At 44.8% G+C, this 12,502-nt stretch overlaps 1 protein-coding gene across 2 annotated transcripts in view; it reads right to left on the bottom strand.

Annotated features, from left to right (window-relative positions):
* FLT1 (fms related receptor tyrosine kinase 1) overlaps positions 1-12,502 on the bottom strand; it is a 163,443-nt gene that overhangs the window by 16,951 nt on the left and 133,990 nt on the right. Inside the window, exons 18-23 of one of the 2 annotated variants that reach the window (XM_045566841.1) lie at positions 11,562-11,666; positions 8,104-8,217; positions 6,024-6,112; positions 2,314-2,470; positions 1,781-1,878; positions 961-1,083 (exon numbers count right to left, since the gene is read on the bottom strand). In XM_045566841.1, coding sequence (XP_045422797.1) covers positions 961-1,083; positions 1,781-1,878; positions 2,314-2,470; positions 6,024-6,112; positions 8,104-8,217; positions 11,562-11,666 — 686 coding nt within the window. The remainder of the gene's footprint in view (positions 1-960; positions 1,084-1,780; positions 1,879-2,313; positions 2,471-6,023; positions 6,113-8,103; positions 8,218-11,561; positions 11,667-12,502) is intronic. The other variant, XM_045566842.1, reaches the window with a different exon arrangement.

Genomic DNA, 12,502 nt, shown 5'->3' with positions numbered 1-12,502 from the left:
GAAAGGTCGAAAGAGACACATGCACGAAAAAGAAGGACAGACTGACACATAGATAGATGCCCTCTTTGCAGACCAGGGCTCTGAGGAAAGTTTGTTTGTTTATTTTTCTCCCCTTTTATAAAAACAGATTTGGAGCAGTGGTTCTCAAAGCATGGTCCTGGGACCAGCTGTGACAGCACCATCTAGAAATTTGTTAGAAATGCAAATTATCAGGCCTCACCCAAGACTGACTGACTTAGAAACTCTGAGGTGGGAGCCAGCAAACTAGTCTAACAAGCCTTCTCGTGGGGGTTGTATGTTCACTCAAGTTGAGAACCACTACTGTAATCATCAGAGCCCAGACATGGGCTTGAACCCTTGGGGTACAGGCTGGAGAAGGGAGGACACAGGAGGTCACCCGCAAAAATGAAAAACAACACTATGTCCAAAAATAAGTAGGCAAGAGAAGCAGTGTGCACCAGCGGGGAGATGCCAGGCATGGAAAACACATGAGGGAGGTAAGCCATTTCCTCTGCAGTGAGATACCGCTGATGGTCCCCCCGCCCTTTCCTGAGAGAGACACCTGCTGAATCAATCATCGGGTTAATCCAAGGCAAGAGTCCAGGCTGTTCTTTTCAGTGGTACAAGGAACTCTCACAGGAGTCAAAGGAAGGTAATAATAAGGTCTCAGCAAGGCCCCACCAACGTTTCTCAGCTTAGCCAGTCTCAGGCGGTGCTCGCTGCTCTACGGTAGCAAGCCAGGGACCAGGGAAGAACAGAACCAGGGGACAGTGGCCTTTCTGAGCCCCACACGAGGGCTCTCCGGGATGCAGCTCATCTGGACTTCCTGTCTTCACAGAAAGCACATGATGGATTTCAGGGACTACTGCCGAGGAAGTGTAAATATTTACCAAGGGCTTCGGTCTGTGGTTTAAAAATGATAGGGTATAAATGAGTCAAATAAACATCAAACTGACTTACATCTCCTTTTCTCACATAATCAGGGTTCTTATAAATATCCCGGGCGAGGCCAAAATCACAAATCTTCACCACATTGTTCTCAGATAAAAGAATGTTTCGCGCTGCCAGGTCCCGATGAATGCACTATAATAAAACAGTTGCATAATCAATGCATTTCCTTAATCTAACCGACTAATTTCCTGCGCCTTTACAGTGTCATTATTTTTAATTTGAGGATCCATTTCACATACTGTGAAGGAAGCCGCTTTCAGAGCACATGGAGTTACCATAAACATGAAACACTTCTTTAAAATTATAGGTCCCTTGAGGCCCCGAAGTCAAGAAATGCTGTGAATCTGCAGGGCTACTGTTTTGCAGGACAGCATCCCGGTCGATGAAGTTGCAATCTGAGTTTTACCGGTGAGCAAAACCTCCCTACAGCCTTTTATCCTGAGCTGCCGAGCTCAGGTCTGTACCCAGCTGCAGTTTTGTGGGAGGGCCCCACGGGGACATAAGAAGAGAAGCTCTCTGGTGAGGGCAGGTATTCTGAGATTCTGGCCGGTTCAGAAAACCTGCCAGAGGGCACTGTGGGCAATGGTCGCCAGACTGGTCTAGTCCGAAACCCGGAGAGGTGTCCCCTAGATTTATGTTCCACCCACTGGTATCCAAAGCTCATCATTCTCAAAACTCTTCTTATCGGGGCAAATGAAGGCACTTGCAGTGATGTTTACTCTCCATTTAAGGACATAGGTAAAAGCAAATACGAGGGGCAATGGATTATTGCAAAGGTGTATGTCCAGGCCTAGCAAAGAAAAAAAAAACAGTAAAGAGCGAGGCTGACCTTTCTGGAAGACAAAAACTCCATGCCTCTGGCCACTTGAAAACTGTAAGAAATCAGATCTTCCATGGTGATGGGCTCCTTGTAGAAACCGTCAGAATCTGGAAAGCATTAGAACTGTAACTGTTTGTAATGGCTCTTGTTATCCTACCAAATCCCAGTTTATTGGAACAATGTTAGCAAAACATAAAACAAACCAACAAGTAGATGGGAGTTCATTTTCAGGAGCATATAAATTTCACCATGAACATCAGAGATTTTTCCAGGCCTGCAGCCTATTTTACCCAGGCTCTGAGGGGGAAGGAGGATGATGAGCCCTTAAGAAAAAAAGGCCCGAGAGGAGACAATTGGACGGTCCCTGTCAAAATTAGTAACTCTGTAAATAATCTTAATTCAAATCTTATCTCTTCAGGACACTACCCTTCGAGTCTCCCACGGATGTTTATTAGGGTGATAAATAAGAAAAAAATTTCAGAGATGCACAGTATGTTGTAAAAATATCTCAGACTGTAGGACAGGAAGGAATTAATACCTACCCTCCTCTTCCTCAACATCACTCAGACTTTTATCTTCCTGGAACCCGGAGCTTGCAAAGCTCTCACTGCTGGTGACGCTATCTAGTCTCGGTTTCTTGCCTTGCTCCAGGCCTGGCTCCATTTTTTCTTTCTTAGGTTCCACGTTCAATGCTGCATCCTTTGAAGAGACCAAAGCACAGGTGACAGGGAGCTCCAGCACAGCGACGGGGAAACGAGACCCCCAAACGGGCAATCGCAGGAGCTGGGAGCATTTCATTCACAAAATGGGAAGTGAAATTAGCAGCAAGGGCCCGTGATGCCCAGGTGCCTGGCTACTTTGGCGGTGGTGAAGTCTGTTCTGCTCCTGACTGGGCTTCTGGATAGCATCTTAGGTCAGATAAAAGAATATTAACAGCAGCTGGTATTTACTGAACGCTTACTCCGTGTGAGCCAGTGTGTTACAAGCCTTAGATTTTATGAAGCAGTTCTTACTTACACACAGAGAAACAGGTTCAGAGAAGTTAAGTAATGAAAGTCACACACAACTAGTAAAGGGTAAAGCTTGACCCTAGGCTTGGCCGACTCCCAAATCCGTGCCCTTCACCACTTTTCCATACCACACACCATCTTGTGACAGATGCCTCGAGTGACAGAAAAGGATCCCTAGTGCACTTGGGGCTTCACTTTGTAATCCCCGGGAGAATTTATAAGAGAGGGCTATAAATGGCAATTTCTCTGGTTCCTTGGGGAAGGAGGGAACATGAACATTTCTTTTCCTTCCATTCAAAATAAAGATACAGTTTGATCATAACAGGGGTAGGAAAGGCCTTTCACCCTGGACTGGGCACCCAAGCCCTGGTTTGTCATTGGGCTTTTCCATTAATCCTGCCACCTTGAGCAAGGTCACCTTATAGTTCTGGGTTTAATTTTCTGCATCTGAAAAGCTCCATCATCCTGTGATTTTATGACTCGTAGAAAAGGAGTCGTTGGTTCTGGGTGTTCATGTGGAACCAGAAAAGGTTTTCATTGCCGTTAGTAATTCATCTAATAACTAAGACACCAGGATCCTAGCACTTCCAGTGGCTGCATGACCAGACCACGTTCCTAGCCTCGGTCCTGCGGAATGGCAATACTGAGACAGAGGCTGAGAGGGGCTGGGGCTCCACCTGAACAGTGTGTGGCAGTGCTAGGACTAACCAGCCTCCCCATCCTTCCTTGGCTTTTCTAGAAATGTCACAGAGCAGGAGTGATCCCTCCACTAGAGGGCACAGTGGCAGCAAGCTGAGGACGGAGGGAGCTTCAGAAGGGACAGCTAACACACTCTGAAGGTGTGGAGGGCACAGAGGTTCCTGTCCCCTGAAAGGAGACCTTCCGGTGTTGCAGGGGGAGGCAGACCTCAGGGTGAACACCCACTGTCAGCACAGGTAACCCACCTGCGGGCAGGTAAAGAATATCGCTTTTTGTTATTGGATCTCCATGAGGCAGTTAGGTTTGATTCTGCTTGGGTGGGGACTGGAATTTTATTTTTCACAAGACCCTTCCCAGGACAGAGGGCATCAGAGAAAGTGCTGGTAACAGCTAAGGAGAAAAGTGCTCAGGGGCACTCACGGCTCAGCACCAAGAAAACTGTCTCTGGGCAGCCTTCTTCCTCAAGCCTCCCAGAGGCAGCCTGTGAAAGGTCCCCAACCAAGGACAAAAGCTCAAGCTCTCTCACCCACTTTCTAACCCCCAGGCAATGGTATAGTCATCTTTTCTTATCAGTAACCAACTCTGTTAAATAAAGGTTAATTTACTGAACTTTCAGGACTCTGGCAGAGCACAGTGAATTTATTACAAATATTATTTAAGGATCCTGGTGAGTTTACTTGGAAAATGAAATATTCCACTTTCAATTTAGCCTTTTGGTTTTGTTTTTCCTTCACCTTCTCTTTATCTTCCTTTAGGTTCCAAATATGAAAGACAGCCATGGGTTTTCCATGCACACACTAAGCTCCACCAAGTTGCACAGGGAGGCGAATCATTAAATATAGCCAGAGAAGGAAGCAAACTCTTCAAAACAAAGGATGCACAAACCCAAACGTTCCATCCTGCCCAGGTCCCTGGGGTGTTCTGCTGGCTTAGCTCTTCCTGAAGCCAGTCCAGGATTCCAGGACTGAGTAGAATTGGCGCTGCTCTCAGCTGGAGCACCACTTTCCACTTTTTCTTATGCTTTCTTCACCTTCTTCATTGTGATGTACAGAGAAAGCATTGGAAGGGGCATCAAGAGAGCTGAGTTCTTTCTCCCCGCCCCGCTCCCTGCCCCCGACTTTACCTTGTGGAAGGTACGTCCTTAAGCCAACCTCTATGGGCACATCTATAATCTAAGAGTTCGAACTAGCTAATCACAAACATCCCTTCCAGCTTCAAGATTTTAATTATTAGAGGGCATGGTTTAAAACTGGGTTAAATATATTGCACATATTGCCAGACTGGTAGAACACATGTGTCTTTGGTTAGATCAAAGTTTGGGGGATGAGAGAATGGGCCAGCTGCCTAGTGGTTCTTACTTGTGTGCGAAGACTCTCGCCCACATGACAAAGATGGGCATCATTCTTTGACATCAACACTTTATCCACCATATAGATCAGTAGCATTAAGTTGAACTCACCCAATTTTTCTATCTCAGTGGGTTGACAATGATGATAATGACGATGATGGTGACGATGGTGAGGGTGATGATTAACATTTACTGAGTGCTTAACTGAGACATTTTGATTCTCTCAACAATCCTATCAGTTGGGTTCTATCATTAGTTCCATGTAATAAATGAGAGAACTGAAACTTAGATTGAGTAACTTGTCCAAGGTCCCAGATTTTCCGAGAGGTAGAGACAGGATTTAAATCCAGGAAGTCTCATTTTGGAGTCTGAGTGCTTAACCACTGCACTACAAGAATTCATCACTAATTCTGCTGATGACTACTTAATAATGTTGAATCATTGTCCCGTGGACTTCTTCAGCCCACAGAAGGACATAACATCCGTGCCATATGTCATACGGGCAAAGTTTTAGTGAATTATTTCTTCTGTATGCAATAATCTCTTTTAAGCCTTGTTTTCCTCAGGTCTCAGACCCATGTGTTCCTTTTATTACACAGCTTTTACTGAGTGGATCAGGCTGCTTCACAGTATATGTAGGGAAAACATGATGGCGAGGGTGTCAGGAAGCAGGAGGAAGGGCAGTAGGAAGGCAAGATAATGATTTCTAGCTCTGGTGCCATCGTTGGTCTATTGTTGATTGTAAAATTCACTCGTTGATTATGTCTTTAATCATAATCTAATTTAATAAATGGAGACAATTATATTTGCTATCATCTGCCTTCAAGAAACAAGTGACTTGTATATGTGTGTCTGCGTGTATATATATATGCACACATACATATATCTACAGGGAGAGAGAAAGAAAGAGACAGAAATAAAATTATCAAGATGATTTGACAGGTATTTAGATAAATGGCTAAATTTTATCATCAGTTATCACTGCACACCCTGGGACCAAATGATTCCCTGTGCTATCCACAAAAGAGTGTGACGGGTTAGCATGGAAGGAAAACATGGAAAAAGGAGAAAGGGCAGAGAGTGAGTTTTAAGCCCAATCATTAATAGAATACAGGTTTCTCTTGCTTCATGCTGCTGTAGCCTAAATGGAAACTCATTGCTGTCTTTAAAAAATTCCAACCTTTAAAACCCTTACCTTATTGAGAAAGAATAAATCACGTTTGCTCTTCAGGTAGTTGGATAAATTTCCATATTTGCAGTATTCCACGATCACCATCAGAGGCCCTGCAGCCAAAACAGCACATGCTCCATCACACCAAGCCAGTCAGGCATTCAGCCTGCCTGAGAAACCTCAAACCAATCTGTGTTTACATTAGTGGGGTCTAGAGATGCAGTTTAGAGACGAGAGGCCCATGAACACAATGACTTTTCCAATTTAAACCTGAGAAGGGGTTTGAAAAATACACTAGAAATAGAAGAAAGGGGTGGGAAAGTGCAGGGAAGCATTAGAAAGAAAAGAGTAGAAGGAAGAGAGAAATAACTTTGAGGAGGGGAGAAGCAAAGGCCAGCCACCCTTTCTGCCTCTTAGCCAGACCCTGGCGAGTAGAGGGGCTGATCACTGTCACACCAGCCCCAGGACTGTTGAACAGCTCCTTTCTCCCTCCCAGGGGAGAGAACAGCCTACCCGGCCTGTTTCCTGAGCTGCCCTGCGTTGTCTGCACCCAGTTTGCCTCCCGGTTTGTGAGAGGACCTAAAGCAGGGGTTGGCAAACTATTTTTGTAAAGGCTCAGACAGTAATATTTTAGGATTTTCAGGCCAATGAACTACTACCTAATTCTGCCTTTGTAGCCTGGAGACAGCCATGGATACTACAACCAAACGAGTATGACTGTGCTCCAACAAAACTTTATGAACGCACAAATTTGGATTTCATATAATTTCACATCACGAAGTATTATTCTTCTTCTGATATTTGCCCCCTAATTTAGAAAGGCCAAACAAACCATTCTAAGCTCACAGACTGGCTATGGTTTGTTGACCCAGGGTCTAAAGGAAACAAGAGTGTCGGGAAGGAAGTCCCGCTGTATCGTGGGTCCCATGCGGTGCCCTGAAGCCTCCTCTCCCCGGCCCTGCCCTGTGCTCCCACCGCATGCCCTGGCTGAACACGAGGCCCACAGCTCGAGGACCACTTCCGGGTCAAAGAGGGAATGACCCGGAACTGCTCTGCCCCAGGGCATGCTGGGAGCCTGGAGGGCCCCTAGTTCTGAGGTGGCTGGTACAGGTTCGGTGGTTTTCTGTTACTTTGAGGACTTTGCTAGTTTTTAAATGTATGTTAGAAATCCTAACAGCACCTCCTCTTCCCTCAGGGCCCCAGAAGGGGAAGTTGCTCCCTTTATCTCCGCTGTAGAGGAGGATTCAGCAGATCTTGGCTCCTGCCTGGGTTCCAGCCATCCTCCTGGGAGCTGAGGAGCTGAGGGTGCACACCGAGGTGGGCTGTCTCCTTAGCCCTTCAGTTTTACAGATGCAAAGTTGGGGCAAATAGAACACGGTTGCCACTACAAAGAACCTGAGAAGAGTTTATCAAGGGATAATGGAGAAGCAGGCAGGGCTGCATCTAGGTCCCTCCCCAGGCCTGATCTCCTCTCTCTATCTGCCACCCCCAGCAGGTAGGTCTTCCGCAACTACCCTTCTTCCTTACTACCTTTGTTGAGAGCTTGGAAAACATTTGTGTGCCTAGCTCCTTTGCACCCTTCTTTTTGGCAAAAAACAATGACCAGACGTCTATACCCAAGCACTTGCCACAGGGGAGGGAAGAAAGGTCTGTGAGAACATGCTGGAGCTCTTAGTCATAAGGCACAGCTCTGTCCCTGTCCTGGTGAGTAAGGCCTGTCTGCATGGTGGATCTGAGGGAGGAAGGGTCCTGTGGTTGCCTCCTACATCCCTTCCTCCTGGGATCCTACCGGTAGTGAGTGAAGCCTCAAGGAATGCTCAGCCTTCTACGCCTTTACCTTAGTTCCGCTCAGACTCCTTCAAAGTCAGCCTGAGAGAAAAATATCCTCCACTTGGCCTAGAGCCTGTGAAAGGAGACCTAAAAGGGAGTCCTCTTCAGAACCTTTAAATTAACTGTTCAGGGAAGGCACTTCTAGGATGGGAGCACCTTTCCGTAAATGGACAAACTGTTTCCTCTGGAGCTATTGAGAGGCTGTTTTCCCACCGGCTGGGAAGAAGGAACCGTGTGTCGGGGAAGTGTAACAGGTTCTCCCCTTCTCCTTTACCTCCTTGCTTGGTGCAGGCTCCCAGCAGGTTAACCACGTTCAGATGGTGGCCGATGTGGGTCAAGATCTTGAGCTCAGTCATCAGAGCTTTGTACTCGCTGGCCGTGGCCCCCTCTGTGTGAGAAGCAAGGAAGAGTCAGGGCCACAGGACAATGGGGCTCCTTCCGCCCAAGGCGGCATTCCTGCCCTCCTTGTTTGTCAGTGCTCAGCCTGTTGCTTTACTAACTTCCCCACATTCTACAGAAAGGCCAAGTCTCCAGACTGTTTTCATTACTCCCACCCTCCTGAGCCAACATCCTTTTGATTACAGTAAGGCCCAGTGCAGTGGTGGGGTTAGTCACTGGACATTTCCTCTTGGTGGACCTAGTTCTGTTCAGCAATGTGCTGACTCAGAGCTGGGTACCTCATGAAAGTGCCTTCCAGAGACTTCCCTCCTGTCAGAACCAGGTGCAGCAAGGACCCTGCAGGCAGGGGATACACCTCCATTCCCTTCTTCTTCCACTCTCCCCCTTTGCAAGTCACAAAGAAGGGGGACACAGGGTCTGCAAGGGCAGAACAGCCACTTCTGTAAACATCTTTGCAGTGTGTTATTTTCTCCCTGTAACGTTTTTCTCCCTGGAGTTCGCAGGGTTATCTCAGGCTGTGTGGGTCCCTAGCATCTGATCTCAACTTCATTCTCACAGATAAGCAACAGAAGTCTAAGAATTAGCAAAGTCTAAAGCCTAAATTGAGTCTGTTCTGTTTGTTTTTACTAGTTAATTTTTAAGGTATTTAAAATTTTTGAATTACTTTTAGAAATATAAAGGCAATTAATCTTGCTGTAAAATATTCCAACAATATGAGTTAGAGTAAAAAGATATGAAGTAAAAGGATCTAGAGTAAAAAGTGAAAGCTACTCTAACCCACTGACCTTCCTAGAAGCAGCCACTGTTAATAGTCTGGGGTTCAGACCTTTTTCTCCGTGATTATAAATATGTGTACCCAATCGAAGGCCGTTTTTTGAAGGTTTACATAAATGGACTCATATATATAAATGTATTTTTAAAATTTGTTTTCTCCCCCTTTTCAGTATATCAGAAATGTTTTTCCATTCTTTTAAATTGATTAATGGTATTCCTGACATTTAGAGTTTCTACAGTTTTCTTGCTATTACATAAATAAATGCTATGATAGCCTATGTATAATCTTTGTACACATATGCAAATATTTCTCTAAGACAGAGTCCTGGAAGTGGGTCAGAGGTATGTGCAGTTAACTCTGTCATAGAGTTGTAGATACTGACATAGTATTTCATAAGCACAAATCATTTTTTAATAATAACCAGATAAACTCCAGAAGCCTCCCAATGGGGCTAGGGTTGGCTCATGGAGATGCGCAACAAATATTTTTGGTTAAATAAACATGATTACTCTTCTTATTTCAGACATAGTGTAAGGTCCAAAAAGGTTAAGGTTTTTGCTCAAGGACACTTTGAAAAACCTTTGGACTCGTGGCCTTTGTTTGACAATCTGCCTTTTCTATTTCTTCCAAAAACAGATGGCCAACCAATTTAAGCAAGAAAGCTGAATTAAAATGGTTTCTTAGGAATTCTATCGAATGAGTAATATGACAGTCTTTTTCAATCAATGCTGATGGCTGAAAAAATACATTTATAAAGGTATTATGTACACAATTTCTGTATTACATAGAAGACATTCTCTGGGCCTTCAAAAAAAACCTCAAGTCAGAATTTTCTCCCTTAGAGCTCATTGGTCCCTCCAAGCATTTCTGCCCCTTTGGCACAGAGAAAAACCAGGCTCTGTTTCTCAGATCATTCCGTTTATAGGCAGGGCCACAGGTGTTATCTTGGACCCACAAGATGTGTGGTAGTAAGCAGGGAAATGGGACAAGCTGGGGAAGCAGATGCTTCCAGATTTAGTTTTGACTTATCTCTAGGTTGGATATTGGATTACCTCCCTAAAGCAGGCCAGGATCACTTTCAGGATTTTGGAGCACCAAGCTAATTCTAGGAGGCCAGGTCTCTGCGCCCCTCTTTTGTGGCACCGTGGTGTGAAGGAAAAAGCATTGTACCCAAAGCTGGAAGACTTTTGCACACAGACCCTTACTTTACTGAGCACCTGTGTGGCCTCACAGAGGCTATTTAACCTTTCTGGGAATGTTTCCTCATCTTCAGACTGGGGATAATAATATCTACCTCACAAGGCTGTCGAGAGAAAATAAGAAAAATGGCAACTTTGTGTGGTTCAGCCTAATATATTGAAGTAGCTAGTCTGGTGCTTTCTCATGTAGAAGACATGGGGATGCCTCTTGTCTTCAGAACCTGGGCTCAGAGAAAGGGTGCTGACATGCAGGGATTCTCACAGAAATGCCTGCCGTCATCTGGGTAGTCCACCCTGAACAAAAGTTCTGACTTGTGCCTGCAAAACTCCTTTCCAGGCTACTTTCAGAGTAGAACTGGCAGGTTCTTTGCAGAGTTTTATCCGTCCTTCCTTGATGAGGACAGCCTTTTGAGGTAGAAAGTGTGTTTTCATGGAGTTTTTGGAATAGTGGGGTCAGTGTAAGAAGATTGAGAACTTTGGAGTCTCTCTAAGCAAATGACCCTTCCTACTGGAGCCTGTCCCAGGTACCTGCTTAGCTGGGCTCACAGCTTCCTGGGCCTTAAAATCACTTGGCAATATCTTGGAGACTTTGGAAAGTTAAAAACTGCGCTTTGAGTTTTCAGTCCTGTTCCGTAAAAACAAGTTGAAATAACACAAAAATTCTGTCATGAAGGAGGAAATGAAGTATTTTATAGAATTTAAAGGAGACATGAGTCTTTGAGACATTTGGTTTACACAGTGTTCACTGATTTTTATTTTTAATGTGTCTTATGGCAGTTGTCATGTCACTGTGCAATTTGGCTCTGCCTCCCAGCACTTCACAGAGTAGTATCTTTCAATACTAGAAAGACAGTTGAGTTTCTTTTTTTTTATTATTTCTAAAGAAATGTTTTATGGTCGGGGCTTGACAGTATAAAATAGTGTACAGTTCTGATGAACTCAGTTGTTCTAGCAGTATTGTTTCACTTTATAGTTAGGTCAAGCCCAAGCTAAGCCTTTGGGATGTAGGATGTGCAGCTCAATTTCCATTACACCATCACAGTGGATCATGCCAAAATGTGAACCTGTGGTTACAATGGGCTTAAAAGTCCCTGGTAGTCTAGAGTCTGAGCTGGGAAAGAAGAAAGACCTTTGAGGCGACAGAGATGGTTTTCCCATGGACAATGCTGGATTGTTTCATTTCTAAGGTTTATTCTGAGCTCATGCTGGCCTGATCTGAAACTCCTGGAGCAAAAGAGTGTATGTGGCCAGAGCAGAAATAGCTTGTGTCTGTTTCTAGGCTATATCCATCTTGCACCAACATGCAGGGAAGGCAAAAAGGTGGTGGGTCAGTTGAAAGCTAAACGGCAGCGTACAGACCTTTCAGCATTTTCACAGCCACAGTCCGGCATGTGGGTGACTTCTTAATGCCAAAAGCTGATGCTTGAACCACTTTTCCAAAAGCCCCTCTTCCAAGCGATTTGCCTACAATGAAGAGAAGACATTGGTTTGTTTGCCAAGCGAGAAGGGTAAGTTTAAGTCTTTTTCAGGAAGGAAATGGCTTTTCCTATGTGTGTCTGAAAGGCATGTTGCTTTAAATGGCATCTCCAATGAACTGACCCCAAGGGAGACCAAGTAAGGGACACATTTCTGGGGTCTCTTTCTTCCGGCTCTTAACTCTGCTTCTGAGGCCCCACATCCTTCAGAGCTAGGAGAGTCCACAGAAGGCATTCAGTGAAGGCAGCTGTCCAGTTTCCTTTTCACAGTATCCTCTCAGAGGACAGATGCCACCAAATTCTGTGTGGCCTCTTCCATTGTTTAATAACATTAATACCAAGAAGACTTTCCTGTGTTTAACCTAAGCTCCTTTTCTTGCCACTTCTTCTGATCCGTTTTTAGCAAAAAGGGAGAAACAGTGAATGGTACTTACTGCTACGGATTATAATCATGCTCATAACTCAAAAAATAATCACTAAGTCATTTCTCAGTCTTTCGCACCAGACAGAATATTTTCAGTCTTTCTAATGTACCTATATGAAGATTACAAGTCTTCATGTTCAGCACACGAGCCTGTCAACCAGTGGCAATTAATTTGTTTCAACCCCAGAGAAGTGGCTGCTAAGTATGATAACAAAGCACGTTTCTTTCATGGTACCTGTAGCGTTACCCTATAATGACTGTGAACACTTTTGCTTCCCCACTTTCAAAGGTGTCAGCTTGACTCAGAGGGGTAAGGACCATGTCTGAATCTTCCCGGGACATAGCCGGGTGCCTGGTGGAGAGAAGGTCCCTGTATATTTATTTGATCAGAATGGAAAACA

This window comes from Lemur catta, chromosome 13 (assembly GCF_020740605.2).
Source record: "Lemur catta isolate mLemCat1 chromosome 13, mLemCat1.pri, whole genome shotgun sequence".
Lineage (NCBI taxonomy): Eukaryota > Metazoa > Chordata > Mammalia > Primates > Lemuridae > Lemur > Lemur catta.
Note: the sequence above shows the minus strand (reverse complement) of the source record. Positions and strands in the feature narration are given on the sequence as shown.